This window comes from Carassius carassius, chromosome 40 (genome assembly GCF_963082965.1).
Source record: "Carassius carassius chromosome 40, fCarCar2.1, whole genome shotgun sequence".
Lineage (NCBI taxonomy): Eukaryota > Metazoa > Chordata > Actinopteri > Cypriniformes > Cyprinidae > Carassius > Carassius carassius.
The window spans coordinates 13043612-13066114 of record NC_081794.1 but is presented as its reverse complement, the minus strand read 5'-3'; the positions used below and the strand labels follow the sequence as shown (position 1 = coordinate 13066114).

General features: G+C 36.9%; 1 protein-coding gene across 1 annotated transcript in view; it reads right to left on the bottom strand.

Moving 5' to 3' along the window:
* Window positions 1–22222, bottom strand: part of fam20cb (FAM20C golgi associated secretory pathway kinase b) — a 40225-nt gene extending 18003 nt beyond the window's left edge. The window contains exons 1-3 of the mRNA XM_059532049.1: window positions 20902–22222; window positions 20405–20580; window positions 19332–19410 (exon numbers count right to left, since the gene is read on the bottom strand). Of these exons, the coding sequence (XP_059388032.1) occupies window positions 19332–19410; window positions 20405–20580; window positions 20902–21419 (773 nt within the window). The 5' untranslated portion in view covers window positions 21420–22222. The remainder of the gene's footprint in view (window positions 1–19331; window positions 19411–20404; window positions 20581–20901) is intronic.
* Between the last annotated feature and the right edge of the window lie 281 nt (window positions 22223–22503).

Here is a 22503-nt window from a genome sequence, read left to right as displayed (position 1 = left end):
CTAATACATCTGTCAGCATGACCAATAATGTTTAAATTTCAAACATCTGCTGTCAGTTGTCAGTTGCTACTTATTTTAAGACCATTTTTATTTAAATCTATTGCAAAATTCTGCAGGGATGTGATGCTGCATTTTTTTCTTCAATTTGGTGGCATTTGTGCCCCATGACCCTGCTCCTGCTTATGGGTCATGTCAAGTTTGTGCAATATTAGAGTTCCAAGCACCTCTCCTAATTGGAATTGACTGCTCCATCTCAGCCACTGCTTTCCAGCTGCAAGAAAAGGCATCTGCCATTGTCATTTATAATTACAACTGACCCATGGGAGCACTGAGTATTTTTCATTGATTTCTGGTGCTCAGATATGCTTTTCTAGGCAAACATGTCCTTTATGTTGGTTATATAAATAGAAGAAAGCCCTGACTGGGTCAATGTTAAAAGCATTTCACTTTCCACTGAAAATAAGTATAATGAGGTTATTGCGATTCTCATCAAACAGATCTGAATAAAAATATATTTTTCTTCTTAACATATTTCAATCCACTTTAATGGTTGACTTCAGTATCTGGTACAACCTTGTATAGATACACTTTTTTTTCTTGTGTTTGACAGTAGTGACTCCATTACATTACACACATTTACTGCTCAATCTAAACGTTCCCTAAACAGTTTGACAGCCTCCATAAAATAGCAAAATGAGCAATTTATGGCTTTCAGATTTTTTTTTTTTGCTTTAAGGTCATCTATATGGTAGTGTGCTCCTAAAAAAAGTGTATTCCCCTATCCATGCAACTAGAAGTCGACCGATGTATCGGTTTTGCCGATTAATCAGCACCGATAGTTGATTGCTATCTATCGATTATCGACTATCTGCAAAAAGCCATGGCGATATTGTTTCTGAAGTACATTCATTGTTGGAGCGGCTGAGAAGGTTCGCTGTCATTATACAGTTCGAGAGTGGCCTCCAGAGGCGGAAATCACTGACACCTCGTGTTGTTTGTTTTGACTAGGGGTGTAATCGTGCCTGACGCGGCGCTGGCGCGCTGCTGCTACTGTAGGTGACATAGAGGGAGACCGCTGACAGACCAGGCTCTTGTCTTCATGACAACAATATCTATACTTCATGTTGAGCATAAATATAAAGCCTACTGATAAAGGACACCGTCAACAGTACTTCCGCCACTTAATATGTTCGTGTGGAAACACGAAAATGTACTTATGTTCCGCACACAAAATATTGCATTCCGTCATTCGGTACACATGTGCACTGTACCGAAAGTCCTGTACCGAAACGGTCCGGTACGAATACACATACTGTTAAACCCCTAGTTTTGACACATGAGGCTGCGCACTGCACAGAGCGGGAAACTTGAGACGCAGATTTAAATCCATGCCACAGAATGCCATTCAATTAGTTTTCCATTAAACTACTTACTTATATTGGTCCCAAATCATTGTGAATGTACATTCACATTTGTCTTTCTGTGGCTAAAATAAAGTACACTTCATTTACTGAGCAATAATACAGATCACGATTTCTCTTCTTGAAATAAATGTTTGCCTGTTTGGTGATTAAATCAACTTTTTTAGACCGCCACTCAAGCTGAAAGCAGTGTGTGTGTGATACCTGTGAGTTGTTTTAGATGAAGCACTGCGCTTTTGCCCATTAGTAACATATTTTGTAATTTTGATTAGATAATCATCAAGTGTTCTAAAATAGAAGCAAACAAAGTGTGATATTATACATAAAATATCCATATTTATATAATTTCAATGCTATGGCCATTGTGTAGATATTTAAAGATGGCCATCTTTAACTTACATTTTAATTTAATTAAAAAAAACTATTTTAATTCACATTCAAAATCCATTGTAAAAACTATCAGAGGATTAATCAATATCTTTCAGTGTGTTCCAACCTAGCTACTGGTAAAAAGAAATTAATAAAAAAAGCTAACATTTCATATTTCTAAAACACAAATGGAAGGATCAGACAATGAATACAAAAGCCCATTAATCACTGTTGCCTCTAAAACAATCCTAAGTGTTATCATTCTCCTGGTATCTTTCACAAAGCCCTAAAAGGAAAGCCACATCTTTAGATGTATGACTTACAGTACTGTAAAGAAAACAAGCAAATTGCTTTGCCTATACAGCAATTACCACTAATTAGTCAGGCTGAGTCCTCCATTTTGGATTTGGCTCTCAGTGCACGTAGCACACCTTAATTGTCTTTCCTCAGACTAAAGCCTGCAGCCGAGAACACAAAGGCAGTTCTTCAACTGCAGGAAAACAATGCTAATGCTAACCCAGGAAACAGCAGACTAACTGCTCAGGGGACGACCAACTCTTCACTTTACAAGGGGACGTTTGCTTTATTGTTGCAAATAAGCTACCTCATCAGCCTTTGTCTTACAGTAGGAGGGAACTCTGGGAAAGCCTTTTACTGAGGCGAGTATCAGTCCGCAGCATTAGGTGTTATCTTGTGACAGGAAAACAACACAGAGTATGCAGTAAAACACAGTCAAAAGCAAAACAGCGGGATATGATAGAGCATCTCAGAAGAAGGCTTTACATAATTTATATCCCATATTCCCACTCCTCTCAAAGAGGGCATTACCAGGAATGTCTAAAATTCCAACAGCCTAATGGTCATAAGCTGCTCTGTGTGTTTATGTTAGCATTTAAAGATTGATTATTTACAGCACAAGATGAATCAGCTAGACATTTTACTATAACTAAACTTACATGAAATCTGTGCCTGTAGAAATCTGCAGAAAAATTGGCAAATTTCCAAAAGAATTATGGAAAAAATATGTACACATCCTCATCACTGTGTGTTCATTTATTAAATATTATAGCTATTTTCAGAAGGATGAGCACTTCATTAGTTCCACCTCATCTTCTTGTTTCAATAGAAAGTACAGCACAGGACAGCAAAGTATATAAATGCTGATTTAAAATGCTAATAAACACAAATTTAAAATGAAAGTATTTAAAAATATTTATATATTTATTTAGTTATTTATTTATTTTAATTATTAAAATGTTGTCAGGACACTTTATTATAATTACTATCATTATACACTATTAACAAAAATAACTAAATGAATGTTAAAATAAAAGATATTTAAATAAAATAAAGAAATCAAGTGTTCCTACATACAAGTTAAAGTTAAAGAACTTGCCATTTTTATTATTATTATTATTATTATCATTTTCTATAACCGAGAACTAAATGTATGTTAAAATAAAAATAAAAAGCACATTTATGAATAATAATTACATGCTTTATTTACTATATCAGGTAAAACAAATAATAATAATAAAATAAATAGAAAGCTTTATAAAACACAAATGTAAAGATCAGATAATGAATACAGTACAAATACAATACAAAGCCCATTAATCACTCTAAGAAAAAAACCTTAAGGGTTAGAATTCTCTTGGTAGACTTAACAAAGCTCTGAAAGTAAATATATTCATAATTAAATATATTTATTAAATATTTTGGCTATTTTTTATTAAAAATATTTATTACCATGTTTACCACTGCATACAATTCCCTAATAATGCAGTCCAATATCTTTTTATTTTTTTTTACTGTATAAACTCCAGTATATCAAGTCTTAGATCATTATTAAAATATGTGAGCTGACAAAATCTACAATGCTAAGCAGATACCATGTCAATATTATATTCCTTATCTACAGTACATTCAGAAGGCAGTTTTCTGTGTATTTGGATCAGTGTGTGTATAAGTGCATGGAAAAATGACTTCGAAAAGCGCACGTCTGCGTTGTGAAGGTAGGGATTATCTCTAGACCGCATTCAGAGAGCTTTTCGGCGCTTTACACTGAATATCGTATCCCAGCCCACTCTACCTTCCCTTTAATAGGATAACCCCAGCGTCTAATAAAAAGCACATCATTTGTGCCATTCCAGCGCTCGCCTCAGCCATGCAGCAAATGCAAGCCCCGCAGAGGGCAAATACACAGACGGGCAGGTTAATGATGACACAGTCAGAATGTCAGGGTGCCGAGGGCACTCCATTCCTTCATATTACAGAGCTGCTGGAAACAGCTTAATGGACAGGATCCGAGGCCAGAGCGCAGCGTGAGGGCAAGAAGAAAGCGAGACATGGACGAGTGGGATGCGGGAGAGAAACAGAGAAGAAAAAATCTCTCCGGAGGGGATGGTCATTCGGAAGGCACAGATATCCCTCTGGGCGGGAAGAGAGAGAGCGGGTGTGGAGAATAGAGGCAAATTTGGCATCAGATACAAAACTGAAAATACATAGAGCAGACCTCTCGCTGGGACACAGGCCTCAACAACAAAAATGTGTAGATTTTTTAGTAAGACAAAACATATTTATACTATTCATGAAATGCTGTCAGTAAGAATAAATGAATATTGATATTATGACTAATAATAAAGGATTACTTGATTTTTATATTTCATTATTTTATTTCAGGAATGAAGAGTTACAACACCTGTTACAAGTTCTCATAAAATACTTTATAATAAAATCAGTAATTTGTTAACATTAATCAATTGTTCTTCTAAGAAAATATAAAATAATGTATTTTCAAAATACAAGTATTTAATAAGGACAACGTCAATGAAAGGAAATCAAGTAACATATTTTAAATAAAATTCCTAATAACTCACTCTGCTTTGCTTTGCTTTGTTAGATCTTAAACTACTGCTTAAGCCAGAGGAAGGTAGAATAAATGAATGAACCATCATAAACGTTTAATAATATTTTCAAAATATTCAGTGAAGTTAGGTTAGAGAAAGCCTTTTTTTCTTGACTTTAAAATAGGTTTCATGACAATAAAGTCAATGTACCTCCTGTTCATCGAAATTATAATATCTACGATGTCTTTAATGCACCCCTTTGACAGTTTTAAAGTTCACACACGTTTCAGCTGGAAAATGTCATATTCTGCAAAACTGCTGATTTGTTTATCATTTTCGCTTACACTTTATTTTAAAATGTCTTTGTTACAGTGTAATTATACATTTAAGTACTGAGTAGTATTAATTAACTACATGTACTATAAATACATTATTCAGTGATGACTGCTTGGAGGACAGCAAGACTGCCGTAAACATGTAGATTCAGAAATACTGCGGCAATAAAATATACGGGAATCAGCAGAATGTTTAAATGCTTTTTCTTTCTGTAACACCCTGTCAACGGGCTTCGGTTCAAGCACTTGACATTTATCGACATTTCAAGAGTTTTGAGCTCAAGAGCTCAGGTCAGGATGGCGTCAACCTTAGTTTCAGCTATGCAGAAATAAATCAGAAGAGCAAATGTGAGTAAAAGGCATTTCCTCTTCTGCTGGGATGCTGTTCTCTATTTTCCTTGTAAACAGCTTGGCTACTCTGCCCAGAGGGATTTACTGAGGCCACGCTGAGAATGGAAGAAACATCTGCCTGCAGAAGGAGTTCTGTTGTTTCCTGTCCTTGATGCTCCGGCAGAAGCAGTAAAGTAAAGACTCGTACAAGAGGCCTTGGTTGTAGTGTTTATGACAAGAAAACTCAGTTTTGTGTTCTCAGTATAACATAATCACACTATTATATGTCAAAGTGTGTTATGCTCCAAAACCTAGCGAGCTGCCTTTGAGGAAGCATTTTAGGACATCATAGCTGTGTGCCCAACAGGTTCCAAGATAATATTTCACAATATTGAAATCCAGTCATGTCAATAGGAATCCATGCGATAAGACATTTCAAGTGAGTGTAAAAGATTTGTTTGTCCAAATCCCTGAAATGCACCCCAACTGGCAACAGGACATTTTGTACTCTTTTATCTGCATCACAATTTGTGTTTCGTATAGCTCAGTTGGTAGAGCATTGTGTTATATGACAATATGCAATCAAGTGATCATGGGCTTGATCCCAGAGAATGCATGTGCTCATAAAATGTATATGCACTGTAAATCATGATTTTGTTTGATTTTTGTGAGTGTAGGTTTAGGAGTGAGGTTAGGTGTGGTCATTTGTACAAATTCATATGAATTAGTCACCTAAATGTAGTAAAATATGTACAAACTGTCATGAGATCAGGTTGGACCGTGTAAAATTGTTGAATTGTTTTCTTTTCACACAAAAAGTATTCTCGTAGCATTGTAAAATTACGGCTGAACCACTGATGTCACATGGATTATTTTAACAATGTCCTTGCTTCCATACATTTCTGTGCTCTGATCGTGTTAGGATCTTTGCTGTCTATGGGAGGGTCAGAAAGCTCTCGAAATTCATCAAAAAATATCAGAATATTTGTTTCCCGAAGATGAACGAAGGTCTTACAGGTTTGGAACAACATGAGGGTGAGAAATTAATGACAAAATGTTCATTTTTGGGTGAACTATCCCTTTAAGTAAAGCAGTCTCAATGAGTCTTTTATGATGTTCCATTTCAGCTGCCTATGTAGACAGCAAGGCAGCTCACTAGGTTTTGAAACCAAACTACAGTCTCCACCTCTGCTGTCTCCTTTTTCTGCTACAATGTGCATTTCCCATAGGCAGGCAGGCAACACCCACTCCTTATTCCCCAGGCCCTGGGGGGGAGCAATCAGAAGGCAGACAATAGCCAGCAGCACACTGCACCTGCATCAGATCCTCCTCTGTCCCGCTGCGGGGGGAAAAAACCCCTCAATATCCGTTTTTTGATGCACCACTTAATTACTTTTTGACCTGTCACACACTGAAATTCTTGATGACAACAACATATTGTACAGGAAGTGCTCCAAATGCAAAATCAATCAGCTTTCGAGTGATGGGAAATGATTAAGATGTGGAAAAACAGTCTCCTTGTTTTCCACTGTTTTAACAGGTCTTTTGAAGTAAGCTTCGGCATGTCAACAAACTGAAGAGACACCATTTCTGAAGCATTCCTCCCAATATTTTAAAATCAAACGTTCCCTAGATAAATTCTATATAAAACATCTTTGAGTTGCTAAGTGCTTATTTGGTCCCCAGTGCGTATAATTAAAGATGTTCCTTGAATTCTTTCATGTCTGGCTTCAGATTTATTGCAGAGACAATTAGAGTAATTATACTTCTGCAGTCTGGTATGGCTGTTGGTGGCAACAGTGCTGGCAAGGCTTGACTTGTGCCCGACATGTTTTCTTACTTTCTCATGCTTAATTGCAAAAGCAGCATCACTTTGTTGTATGTGTTTAAATCATTTACTGTAGACCAGGGTTCTTCAAACTTCTGAGACCACTGACCCCTTTGGTGGATAGCTGGAGACCCCTCGTTACATAAACTTGAGTGTTTAAATCTGGCCTATAATAAAATGCATAAACTACCATATTAATGCATTCAGATTTGTTATGAGTCACATTGCAAAGTACTGAAAATGAGTCATATTTTTGCACATATTAAATGTAATTTTTATTACATTTCAATCAGCGAAGGACAATTAAAATGTAATTTCTTAATAGGATAAAGTGGCAAAAGTGGTTGAATGCAATATTAAATTTAATTTGATGCGTATTTTTAGATCAAACAATAATTTGCCATACAGCTAACAGACTACCTGATTGAGACTAATGCAAACCTCTTCTCTGTAAACCCACATTAGATTACTCTCTGTTTGAAAAGTGAACACATCACAATTGCAGTTCTTTTATCCAGAGTAATATTTTAGTATTCCTTCCAGCCCCCATAACAAACATCATGCCCAGGTAAAATGCAGCCGTAAGCAATGAACAGGGAGGAGGAAAACTCCCTGAGTCTGTGGTAAGCATCCCACCATGAAATTAGGTAAATTAGTGGGTGGAAAAGTAAAGCGAGAGTTGATAAGCAGAGCTCTATAAATTAAAGGGCAAGAAAAGACCCAGCCCTGGTTATAACAGTCTAATGTTAAACTAACCCTAGTGTTTGCAGTCATTGCTTTCGCTCCTCACTTAAACACAAGGGCTTCCTCTCCAGGAGTGTGAATGCTTTAAAAGGAACATTCCTGGTTCAATACAAGTTAAGAGCATTCAACAGTATTTGTAATATTAGATTTGCCACTTATTTTTTTCTAGAAAAAGCTAAACTGAGACCCTTAAAATGGAAATGAACGTGGCCAAAAGCTCAAATCGGAAGCTTATTTAAAAGCCATTCATTCATATTTTTTATTTATTTATTACTGTCATTTTAGGGTTTTAGGTGCTATGTTGTCATAAAAAAACTAAGATAAGGTATAAGAAAGTGATTTTTTTCACAGAAATAATGTTAATGCATTTTTTTTTTACGTCTTATGACTATACTTTTGAAATAGTGAGTATTCTAACATTTACATACTGGCTTGTTTTAAAGAAAATGAGGGACAAATCAGACAAGCAGGGACATTTTTTTGTAATAATCTACATTATGCCACAAATAAAGACAAATGAACTTGTATTGAATGTGGTAAATTCCTGGTTTATTTGATTCTGTTGTTGTCGTGAAGAAAGGCAGACAACTGTAATTAAATCAAAACAGATGAAAAGAGACAAAGGCTTCTGTACTTTTGAGATCTCACACAATAAATATAGCTTTGGTCTAAGGGTCAAAATACAGTTAAATTCAATTTAAATCACATGCTATTGACCGTGTGGTGGGAACATGGGATCCAGTAGCTGGCTGTGGCGCAATAGGAAACATATCAGCCACACTGCGGAAAGCAGTGCCAGAATTGAAATCGTTAAACATTTATAGGAACTGTCTGAGATGTTTTATAGAGAGAAAAAAAAAACGGTTTGTGAGAGAAAGCTTGGATTAACTACCATTTTTTTGGTTTGAAGAGTTCATATTTTCCAGCTATGTAGAAGTTCCCTTCATAATTCCCCGAGCATAGACACAAAAGACAGGGGAAAGAAAAAACACACACACACAAACACATTTGCTAGGCTGCAAGCCCTGAAATCCTCAGCAGTCCAACTGGTGGAGTTCAGTACGTGGCATATTGTCTTTCTGAAGAGCGAATAGATTACAGGCTATATAGATTATAGAGGAAGGGTAGACAATAGAGCAATATCCTGCATCTCCCTCTCTCTATATATGTGCATGCATACAGAAAAGTGTTTGTCTGTGATATAAGCTTGCGGTGTGTGTTTTCACCTACTTTCTGACCCTACAAAGAACTTCATACATCTTACCCTCCGTATGATTCATTAGGCTTATATAATGTGGGTTGGTTAGGTCGCTTTTTAAAAGGGACTGTGTTTGTGGAGACAGGGATTATGGAGAACTTTTAGACAGTTTCTAAAAGAGAGCTTTTTGGGTGTTGGCCAATGTGAAGGTGTGTCTAAATGCGAATAACTTCTCTGCATGACAAAGCCATTTCCACTGAATCCTCCAACTGAGCAACAGCATTATTCTAATGCCCAAATATAATGGCTGCACACTCTTTTGCATGATTTGAGATTAGACACAAAAACACGTGCATCAACAAAAAAAATTAGATTCCAAAGCTCATATTTGCATATGCTGTACCAAAAATGGGGTCACATGTTTTCTCAGGTCTATTGCCTATTTCTGCATTCCTGAGTAAACAGATCGATTCGTTCCTGCAAGCTGTTTTGCTCTAGTGCTGTTCAGTCATTAGCCTACATCTCCCAGTCAGCAGACAAATGTCACTCCTTCAGTTTTAACAGATGTTAATCCATTGTTAGGTCATTCCTGTTATTCAGTACCATTTGAACTCTTTGACTTCTAGATTTCAATATATTTGAGTTGTGATTCAAGGAAGCACTTTTAGCAGACTTAAAAAAAAATGCTCTGGAAAAGCTCAGCCACTTACATTTTATTCATTTTATGTTGGCGATCAAATTAACAGGATGGGACCTCTCAGGATGGAAATAAAATGGCTAAAGTCATCCATTGCACAGTGAGGGACTGAGGTTTAGATTACTTTATTTTCTTTCTTTTAGTTTTTTTTTTAAATGTATGATTTAATAAAAAAAGGCTGAATTAGAAACTAACAGAACATTCCAACTTTTAAAATCCATATCTAATACTGATGTTTGTGCTGTTGTTTTCCCCACTGGAAATGATGTCTCTTCCTAGCATATAATTAAAGGGGTCATATGACGCGATTAAAATTTTTCCTTTCTCTTTGGAGTGTTACAAGCTCTTGTGCATAAAGAAGATCTGTAAAGTTGCAAAGACCAAAATCTTAAATCCAAAGAGATATTCTTTATCAAAATTAAGATTCAACCACTCCTACCTAAAACGGCTCATTCGAACACGCCCCCACATATCTTTGTCACGATGTGGGAAGATTTGCATAACGCCGCCCAAATGTTCACGCAAAGAAAGAAGTGTAACTTTTATTCAGTACAATACACAATGCAACACATAGAAAGATAGTATAAGTAATTATAATCAGTGATTATCTCTCCACTGGATGCAACAAATGCCTTGTTTGTAATGGGTTTTATTGGTTTTGTCTCATCATGCCGGTGTCCTGACATTTTATCCTACCCCATCAGGCACACGGCATCACAATGTTAAGGGGCATTATATTTCCTCTTGAGGCATTCAGCCAATCACAACGCACTGCATAGCTGGCCAATCAAAGCACACCTCGCTTTTCAGAATGATGAGCTTTGTAAAGATCGTTACGTTTCAGAAAGGCGGGGCATAGAGGAGAAACAATAATATACATTATGTGGAAAATAATGTGTTTTTTGAGTCTTAAACCGCATAAAAACATTTCATTACACCAAATACAAAAAGCAACATCATATGACCCCTTTAAATGATATGAATCTAATATAAAATCTACATTGTTACAAAAATGTTCTATTTCAAATAAATATATACCTTTTTAAAAGAAGATTGTTTTGGTCTAAAGATTTTAGAATTTTTTATTATAATTGACCATTTCTTTTTTCAGTTGGCTGTTTATTATTTTTTTATATCAGTTAATCTCTGTTGTTTAGTGTATGTCTGTTGGTATAGTTTTAAAAGCAGAGGAGCATATAAGCGGCCACCAAGAGCACAACAGCACAGGCAGATCTATTTTATGACCTGTAGTTACTGTCAGTCGAGCACCTCGGGGAATAATTAGCTAATAATGAGGCACGAAGTAAAATACTGTGTTCACAGTTGTTTAAATTCTTGATTGTCACTCTTAATAATATAACAGCACAGGTGTTACATGCATGATTTTACCTGTTCTCAGTAGGACAAACTCTCTAATTGGCCCTGAATGTCCTAGAGTATCTGAAACATAACGGTGAATTTAAGAGATAATTGGGGGGACAACAGAATGCACACAACTGGGGAACAACCGAGAACACAATACTCTGTGAAGCTGCGTAGTTCATCGAAGTGTGCTACAGCTTATGAACTCAACCAAAGCTTTGAGGACATCTGTTCTACAGCTTAGCTTTGAATGAGCGCCACTCAGTTTTCTCTTTGTAACTCTGGGATAGCTTTCAGACAGAGTTGATCTGTGGAGGATGTGGACCACTCGGCTGAACGGCCTTGACTTTCCTCTTTACTTTCTTCTCACTTGTGCTGGAGTAAAAGTAAGGCTGGGTAGACAAAATAAATGATGTAACTGGTCTTGGATTCAAATGCCCACAAATAATCTGTGTTAGCAGGCGGACTCCCACCCTCTCGCTTATTCTTTCACATTCTTTATATTTCTCCTTGTGCCTCTTTTAGGATTACTGCAGATACTTGTTTGTGAGGTGATAAGCGCTTCACCATATCCAGGAAAAGCACAGAGCTTTGTACCTCTTAAGCCTCTGCATTGGGAGCTCTCTGCTCCTCTCCATAGACTTTCATAGTGAAAGATCAAGAGCAAAGAGAATAGCATCGCTGGGTGATTCCTACTGTGTGTTACATTTTTATCCTCCCATCATATGCCTTAAAGGTGTCATGACATGAGAAATCTAGTTTGCATTGATCTTTTGGTATAAAGGAGTTCGTTGTGCCATTAAAACGTCCTACAAGTTTCATAGCTAAAACGTCCTCCTCATTTATAACAAAGCATTTAATTAATCAAGCAGATTTTGGATCTAAGGTGCAAGGTGACGTCATCTCGGCACAAACATTTGCATAAACACTGTTTCCAGAGCAGGGGCGGAGCCAGAAGATTTAAACATTCAGTGGTTAGCCCAAACCTAGTGGGGTCTAGGGGCATACTCCCCCAGGGAGATTTTTTTACCATTTACGTCAGCTAAATGCACTATTTTTCAGGCTGTTTGAGATAACAGAATGCCTAAAAATCTATACACTATCTGGGAAAATGATGATAGTTAATCACCCACTAGAGTCTATCATTATATTTCTCAATTAATCTCTCTTCTTATCCCACTAACGAGATTAGCTGTAAAACATGCCCTGAGATAACTTAGCATTTGATACAAGATGTGTGTTTCGGTTTTACGAGAAAACATAACCCCCCAACGCTGATTATGTTGATTACGTTCTGGGGTACTCTCCAAAATGGTGGAAGACGGTAACTCAGGGAGAAGAGTTGCTGAATAAATTATATTATTACTGTTTTCATTGCGCATAAAAAGTATTCTCAAAGCTTCATAAAGTTATGGTGGAACCCCTGATGTCACATAGACTATTTTACAGACGTCCTTGCTACATTTCTGTCCATTGATCATGGTAATATTGTTGCTGTCTATGGAGGGTCAGAGAGCTCTCTGATTCCATCAAAAATTACATCATAGAAATTACAATCACTACTGCTATCTTGTCTTCACTGGATAGAGTATAAAGATGTGCATTCAATTTCTGACACAGTCCATGCGCTCGAGTCTGTCAATAGGACAGATAGATCTAGATCTGACTGCTGCTGCATCACAAACTGTACGTAAATGATTTCATAATGCTTTGTATGGAAATTTTATTTTTGATCATGTTGATAAAACACTCAGATGCAATCGCAAGGGGGTGTTGATACTGTTTCCTATGCAATGATGTTAGCCATTAGACATAATTCCAGAAGAAAAAAAACAAACATTTGTGAGTACTTATACTGCAAAACATTTTATTCCATTATATTTTAATTTAAAAATGTTACGTTTCTCACTTGAAAATAAATGGCTGTAAGAAATTAAGTTATTTCACACATGAAGTCATCTTTTTAAACACAATGGCATTGTTTTGCTTAAATCTTTAGAGATCCACGAATCTATGCCATTTATCTGTGATCTCAATATTGAAGAATCACTTATCAGTTCAGTAGAAAAATATCATAAAATATCAGTACTGGTCAGATTGATTACCTCTCTCTTGTAAATGAACGCCATAATCACAACTAAAAACTAACAAAATAAATGATTTAAAGCTACAAGCCGTTTTGGAATTTCATGGTGCATTAAGCTGATATGATTCCTTTTTTATGAGTCTTGCCAAAGGCCTTGACAAAGACAGGGTAAGAACGAAGCAGAAGCACTATAAATGAGAGTAAGCTCTTCTCTGTACTCTGGAAGACTTTGTCATGGGAGTCATATCTTGGATAGGAACAGATCTGTGGAAACTGTACTGTGAAAAACCTCAGAGCATTCAGACAGTAATAAATTATGACAGAAACCCTAAAGCACATGCTTCTGTGACTGTGAATCTATCAGTATAAACCACATGAATAACTAAGATGCTTTCAGCAAGATCCTGTGGCTACTAAATTGCAGAAACAAACTGCTTAAAGACATATTAATGGAACCAGGTCTTTTTTAGATGAACAGGTTGTCACTTCATCCACTCAGCTACTGGACACAAGTATTAAAATTTGTCAGAAGTCAGCCTATAATTTACTTATGTATATAAATCTATAAAACGTCTTCAAACATAAAAAAAATTACACACTTCAGCTTTATGGATTTTTTTCATTTGTTGTGTAATTTAATTGCGCTGCAAATTCACACACAGTACAAAATCAATACAAACTAGAAAGTACAGCAGACAGTAGTTTTTATTATATGCATAAATGATACATCTAGTGTGGCATTATTTGCTTTGGGTTGTGATGGGCCAGCACTGGGCTTAGGCTATTTTCAGTGCCAGTCCAGCCCAAGTTAATGGTATAGCAAACTCTTTAAAAAGTTTCCAAAGTTTGCACAACATACGACTTCTCAGGCAGGTGGCTAGGAGCATTTTTTTATATACTTTTTGGCTTTATTCCTGCAAGGCATTATGAAATAAAAGCTTTTAGACTGATGTTTACTTTAGATACCCACCGGCCTTTTACAATTTTTACTCCTGTGTGGAATCAAATTCCCTTTAAAACAAGTCGGCAGCCATCTCGGTATCATCCCTTCATAACTATTTTTTGTATAATACATGTATTCTATCTACAGCTGTCTAGAAATAGAAAAGAATGAAGTCTCCAAAAAGTGTTTGTCAAGATCAATTTCCAATAACATATGGACTTCATTATACACCATTCTGTTGTTAGGATGATAAAACGTTTAGAAAGTACAGTTTTTTGGTATGCTTCAGTGGTCTAACAATGCTCATCAATGTCAAAATGATTGAGATGGCCAGTCACATCAAAACTAAAAAAGGCAGACTTTACTGTGCACAGAGGCCAAATGTGAGTTCTTGTGTGATTCTACAGTTAAAAGAAATGTTAAAAGATAGACAAAGAAATATTCAGTGATGTAAACGATCAGTGGCGTAGACAGGCGAGGGGCCATGGGAGCACTGTACTACAATACTGAGGTACAGATATCGCCACTATTTGCAATAAGTGGTATAAATAGCAAAAAATCCTGCTTTTTTCTGACGACACGCAATTGATATTGCAAGTGAGATGGCGAATCAAATTGTACTATGTTTAGCTCTGTAATTAAACTTTTAAAAATAATTTTTTAAAAATCAATGCAACATTTACCAAACTGCAAGACACGGAAGCAGCGGCACTGGCGCCTCTGATCAGAGTCTCCGCGGCTGCATGACCCTGTGCAAGTGCAGAACAATAGAGAGGTAGAGAGATCTATGAATATTGTTTGTTTGGATATAAACACATCGAAAAGGACTGTATTCCTAAAAAGAAATTTGGTGTAGTAGGCCTCAAACCTCAACTTCATTCACCACATGTAAAATGGTTTCTTATGGATAATTTGACTTTAATATCTAGAGATTTTGAAGATATTTTGTATAAGCATCTTGTGTTTTATGATTGTCTTTAGATCCCCATTAATTATTAACCTTGTTTATAATCATTAATATCATGGTTTTTTTTGTGACAAATGTCAAACATTAATTTAACTGACATTTTTGTTTGCCTTTTTTTAAAATGAACATGTTGACTGATAACTAGGAGAGAGTAAACCAGTTACATGCACAATAAGTGATTGACGTGAATAAAGTCCGTCATCATATTATGTTTGAAAGGTTGTTTTCTCTGTTATTATTATTGCTGTTATTATTATAAGCATGATATGGCAATATAAAACTGATAATGTATCACATTTTTTCTTTTTTCAGCAGCTGTTCAACATTTGTATCCTTATACAATTGTTAAATTTGTAATAGTTTCTTAAATTATTGTTAGCCTATAATAATTTAGAATTGTAGTAATGTATACATATTATAATATGCATATAATTATAAAAAGTGTATATTTAAGAAGTTCTCACTTTTAGTTTCTTACTAGCATTATTACTAATATATTGTCTGTTTATTAGTTATTTAAAAGCATTTATTCTACATGACAATCTACTTCCCTAATCCTACCTAATACATAAACTTAACAACTACCTTACTATTAATAAGCATCATATTAGGAGCTTATTGAGACAAAAGTCATAGTTAATGGTTTGTTAATAGTGAAATTTTGACCTTAAAATATAGTGTGAAATAATTATATTAAACTATATTATATATAAATTAACTTTATCAAACATAAAACTTTAGTATATTGTATTAAAGCATTACTTCTTCAGTTATAAAACACAGAGATGCTCCAGAGTAAACAACTATCAAAAAGCTGGCTCTTGTAAATGAGGGATGGGACTTCCATTTACCAGTGAGATTTCATTTTTTCATGAGTGGTCCATCTCTTCCTCCTTATACCGTCTGTGGTGAAATCCATACCTCTAGTATAAATTTTGCATTAGCATCTCTCATCTGTCAAACAGCTAAGCGAGCAGCATCGGAATGACTCATCAGATTAGTTTAATCAATGACAGCATGTTTGTCCAAAAATCCCATCTAGTGTGACCAGGGAGGAGCTAATTATGGATGAAGCATGTCAGTGTTTCTGAGGAAACTAGGCTGCAGTCATCTACATGGTGGATTAACACTAATGGAGGTTTTATGAGTGACAGATAACAGGTAAACACTCATTTATTTGATTCATTTCATTCAATCTTTCTGAAACTTACAGTCATACAGCTGTGTGAGATGTTCTTCCAGTAGTTCTCAGCTGGTGGGTGTGGACAACAGAAAAAAAAACTAAATATAATAAAATGTAATTAACTGTATAATTAACCATATTTAGACTTACAAAATAAATATACCAAATATACCCGAAAAGCCAAGAACAAAACTACACTACGTTAAAAAAAAATAGTTCTAGTTTTCATTTCATTGATCATTTTTTCATTTATATTTCATTTAAAAGTTTTAATTTATGTCGACGATAATTTATTTTGTGTCAAAACAGGAAGACAGTCAAAAATTATACCTATAAACCAGAACAATTTTGCATAATGTTGGACCTATGCAGCTCACAGTAATATTCATACATTTTAAAATTAGATTTTAAGTATAATAATGCTAAGGTTTTTACAAGAATCTATTTTGCTACTTGAAATAACACTGGATTTCCGGTTCCTCAAGCAAAAGCAGCTAAGAACCACTGCTCAAAATCTGTGTTAGTTGCACGCTTATCATGTGATATTTGCAAGGAGACGTTAAGCAACACAAGCAGATCCCTTTGCCTCTATGTCTCAGGACAGAGGAAGATCCATTTTGGAGTATTTCATGCCTCAGAGAGCAGCCTTTAAGACACGTCTGTTTGCTATTGAAATCTCCTTTATCTTTAAATAGTGCTTGAGCAATGATGCATTTAGAAGAGCTCGCCTCTCCTACATTGAGTTTTGTATCTTTTCTTTATTAAACCTTGAGGAGCCCTACTGTGGAAGTTCTTAAAAACCTATCATCCCCTCTGTTCTGTCCTCCCACTAATCCACTCACGCACCCATTCATCACACAGTTTCATTAATTCTGTTAAATAGCCTAAGTAATTCTGCGTAAGCAGATGCTTAAGCTGACAAACCACATAAGAATTCCAGACCAAATTACCTGAGAGCAATCAAAGTGCTCCTCAAATGTTCATAGTGAATAATCTAACAATCTAGCTAGTTCTCAGGAGCCCACTGTTCCTCTGCCAAAAACACATGCTACAAATGAAAAGGTGAAGGAAATATTTAATGTTGTTCCATACCTTTCTGGTTTTCTTTATTCTGTAGATCAAAAAATAAAGATGTTAGGCATGGTTTTGAGGCTGCATTTTTCCATACAATAAAAGCAAATGGTAACTATGGGCTGTGAAGCCCACGATTAAAAATAAAAAAGCACCATATGACCATATGACCTCTCATTTTCACCATTCCCTTCACCATTTTAAAGGTGTTTTTCTCTTACTTTTGGGATTTGACAGCCCTGGTCACCTTTTGCTTTCATTGTGTGGAAAACATATACTCTTGTGCTCAGTGGATGAAAGAAAATCATACAGGCTTGGAACGATTTGAAGGTAAGTGAATGACGATAGAACTGCCTTTTATTTCTCGGCTAATATGATTAAGAGAATTAAAGCTGATTAGGCAATTTCCTCAGGCTGTACAGTAATAATGGGAGGTCTAAATGTGGGGCATATTTGAGCACGCAGGAATGAATCAAACGAAAGAAACGTGTTCTGCTAAACCACACATGTCGCAAGAACACGTCCTTGCCTGACTCCTCAGAGAAGGCATGGAAAGCACGTAGACAAATCAGTTTGTGAAAACAATATTTACAAAATGTAATTACAAGCAAAGGCAGAGATAAGTAAAGACGTTTGAAGTTTCATTGTGACTTTGATTATGTTAGCAATGCGCTAGCTGCCAAACAATGTGATCTTGTCCTCAAAGAAGGTCGAGTAAGTCCTGGGTTTCAAACTATCAGTGAAAAAGGAGAACACAAGAGAAAAGATGATCTCAAACGCGAGATGGGGGTGAAGTGTTTAGCTTGTGGCTGGAAGAAATGAGTGTGTCTTTGTTGGTCTGTGCTAATTATAGAAGGAACTGGCTGAGCTCAGACCTCCTCTCTCTAATAACATTTATCAGCTTCTTGTCACCAAAGACCCATTGTTCTCATCTCTCCTTAAATACTTCCCAATAACAAACCAAGAACATCTCTGAACCTCTGGGATACGTTCATGCATCTATACACTGGCTTCCTTAATTCTGAAAACATTATGAGAATACACAAAAACAACATATATATAAAATTCACGACTATTGATCAACTCTTCGATTTCATGCTCACACATGGAAAAGCATCTCATAATACAGTCTTGTCAATGCTAAACCGTGTCTTTATGAATACAGGATGTCTGCAGTCTGAACACCAGCTTCATGGCCAATAAAGGCACTCAGCTGGCAGGACATACGGTCAACCAGCACATTAGTAATGTTTCATTCACCAAGGCCCACATCCTGTATACATTACTCTTTAACCGGTGCTATGAAAAACCACTGAGGAAACAGAGTGAATCTCAATGAGACCACTAAGATATTAAATACTAATCTGCCAGAGAAAGCATAAGCAGTGTCTGTGAAACCGATAGTTAAGGCGCATGCAGATGGAGGGGCTGCTGCTCTGAATCTGACAATGACACCAAAGATTTACTTGCTGCCATTTATAGATCTGGAAAATTACAGGGAGGCAACTATTATTTGCGCTGAGGGGTTGTCAAATCCATAAAAACATCCTCCCTCCCTTTGTAACCTACATTTCAAATGGGATGATCCGTGCATTGTGGATCACTACGCCGACGACTATAAATCCTTTTTCAATAGCTCTGATCCGAGCATATTATCACACGATTATAATAACAGACGTACCCAAATAGAATTGAGCAGCTGAACTAAAAGCACCACACAATGATATCCATCAGAAGATTTAATAACAGGGTATAGACAACACTATAGAACAGGAAAAAATCACATAAGGCAATCAGATGAATTCTAAACCTGGAAGATAAAAGCAGTAACCGACAAAGACATAAAAATCACTGATATCAAGATTCTAGGTGTTTACACAATCATAAAGTTTTAACCATGGGGAAATGAACAATTGCATCAACATTTTCCTATTACTGTGTGACTTACTTCATGGGCTTGAAGAGCGCCTGGCCATAGTTCTGGAATGTCATGATGAGCTTCAGCTGCGTGCCTCCAGATTTCATTGCTACAGAGAGAAAAAGAGTTACGCTGAACTTATCAGGAAAATAACTTGAGCCTTTTTATAAGGAACCATTTAAGATAAGACTCATTATGCAAGTAGCAATAACAATGTGAAAATTCTATTTAGAAAATCATTTTTCTTGTCATTGCAGATGGTTCTAGTCTTGCATTTGATTATAAACAAAAAAAACAAGAAGTGTATTTTGGACATAAAAGCTATCCTTGTAGGGAATCTGATAAGACCTTTTTTAGTGTTGCAATGAATTTGCAGGCAATCACAAACAGATGAAGGAAAACAAGGAGACACCGCCTCAAGTCACTTAAGAAGCTTGCTGTGCCATACCAGTTTTTTAAAGATTGCTATCACCACCGATTAACATGCAACCTTCGTTTTTAGAAACCCTAAACAGTAAATTAATAAGGAATAAATGTAAAGTCAACTGTTCAGTATAAATCAAAATAAACCCAGACCCCGACGTGAACCCGTTATTATCTTAGAAGACAGAGAGCTCAGGGTTGATGTGAGATAGATTGGTGGCCAGGGACACTGGTCAAATATACAGTTCAGTGGTCATTATACAAAATTTTTCTGACCACAAAATATAGCGATCATCCAATCAGAATCAAGTATTCAGGAGAGCCATGTAATAAGTTGAGATATTGACCTAGGGGCTTCACGTAAATGCAGCCCATCAAGCACAAGTCTACTTGACAATATTGCATGCTCGGCAGGAGATACTTTTCCACAGCAAGGCGTTTGATTAAGTCTAAATTGCATGCTCTTCTCATTCATTTACCCTGCTGGAATCTAATCTATTGATGCATCTGCAGCCAGAGTGCAGGAAGAGTCTAGCCATTATCTTGGAGAAACTTCATTCAACAGATCTATTTAAATATGTTAGGAAGCACTCAAATCAGGAATTCTACTGCATGAAATCCCCAAATCACCTTCCCATTAAACATTTAACTCTAGTGTGTAATCTTAAATATGGACTTACCAACACTGGTAATTTTTTGCGACAGCAGATCCTTCAGCATTGCATCTATGACCGGGTTGTGCCTGGAGTAAAGCTCATACCGGTTGATCCCAATGTGGAAGCGGAGCCAATTTGGGTAGGAGTCTGAGGACATCTCGCCCGTAGGAGCATAATCCCCATCTTTACCTTCCCCATTCCTACGGAAAGAAAACATGTCCCAAATGCAATGAATGTTGTGCTATTTTTCATAAGCCATTCCAGGGATGTCTCATATGTTGTTCTAAAGCATGATAACAATAATAAAATAAGAATTAGTTTTTTATTATTAGCCAAATAATTTATATTATTAAAACTTTATTTTACATTATTGTTATTATTCTTCTCATGATCATCATCATCATTAGGAAATCAATATTACTTGGGGAAAACATGATGTAAAATGTGAAGAAAAATTTATAGGTAGGTAGCTACTTAATGTATGAGAGAAAGATATAAAAAAACGGAGATTTTGAACCTACCACTCTGGGTTCTCTGCAGCTTTAGGGTCAAATCTTATATCAGTGTTGACATTGAATAAAGTGTCTTCGTCAGTCAAAGTAGGCAACGGCCTCGTGTATAAAGGATGCTCAAATAGCGCCGAAAGCCTCGAACCCTTGACAGCTGCGTTCTTCAAGGCAGAGTCCCGTGCCGTGTGCCTCTTCTCGTCTCCTGTCAACTGCTCAAACCTTTTCAAAGCCTCGGATCTCTCCCCAACGGTGATCTTTTCCAGCGAGTGAGAGGACAGGTTTGAGTTCGGCTCGTTGCTGAAGTCTTGAAGTATTCTGAGCGTGTGTTTATTAGGCCAGCTGGACTCTGATCCCGGCTTGGCTCGATGCTTAGCCCAGTTCTGCGGCTCTTCGCTCGGTGTGTGTGAGCACGAGCACGCGCTACTGCTCCTTCTCTCAAGCTTCGGTAACAAGTCTATCATGATGTGCATCGAGCAGGCTATAAGAAACACCATCAGAATCAAGACGCGGAATTTTCTGAAGAGGATCATCTTCAGGGTCTCCTGTTCGAGAAAAGACTTGTTTGGAATTGCAGGGATAAAAGTGAGCAAGCGCACTACATCGCCAACAGTACACAAAACACGGGCTCCCAATTTTATGAGAAGAACACATGGAACGTTTTCGTTTTCATTTGCCAGTTTTAGGGTAGAAAGGAGGATTTATGTAGCAAAGCGCTCATCCACATCCATGCGAAACAATAATCCAGTTATTTACTTGCGCTCGCGATTAAATTCCTCCCGTTCAGTCAGACGCGAGAGCAATCTCCGACACAATCACTCGTAGTCTATTTTAACATTTAATAGCTGCAGATATTTGCGAGATATAATGAAGTCAAACCTCGTCAGATAAATGATCCACAGAAGTGCGTGTTCGCGATGCCGCGGTCCATCCAGTGTGCGGAGAAAACATCTGTCGCTGTTCATACAACGCACGAGATCGCTTTCACAGCTGCACAAGTTCATTCGCTCTTCTTATCCGGTACAAACAGAGGCTGTTCAGGCGTTGAAAGCGATGAGACGCATGGCAGCCTTGGCAGGTTTCGAGAAAGTGTGGCATCGCACCTCCTTCCGTCGACAAACGTGATCTTTGGAGAAAGTTTTAGCGTTTCTTGATGAACATCCAGCTCATGTGAAGGTGATGCTTGCCGGTTGACAGGCGCCTGAGGAAATACCTCTGTCGGATGTTCAGGGTGGGTGTGTTAAATATCATGATGCTGAAGCCCCTCGCGCATAGAGGATTGGCTGAGCTTGAAAACAGCAGGACAGACAGCCCAGGCTCTCTTCTTCCTGTAGCGTCAAATTGTGCAAGAAGAGGGCGTCTGAACACACACTGCTACCCATTATTGTCTGAAATGACTTTTTAAGATGTACTTAACACGCACGCCCTAACCGCTCCCTACCACCTATTTTGGTGGAAAATTTCTGAACTCTTTTTGTCCATGGCACATGTCATGGAGCAGTTGACAAATAGCCATAGCCTACTGCAATATAAGATGAGGTAAAATTATAGTCCATGCATGCTTAAAAAGTGTCAACGGGTTCATCTTTGTGTATGTTGTACTAAGTTGGGTTAAGT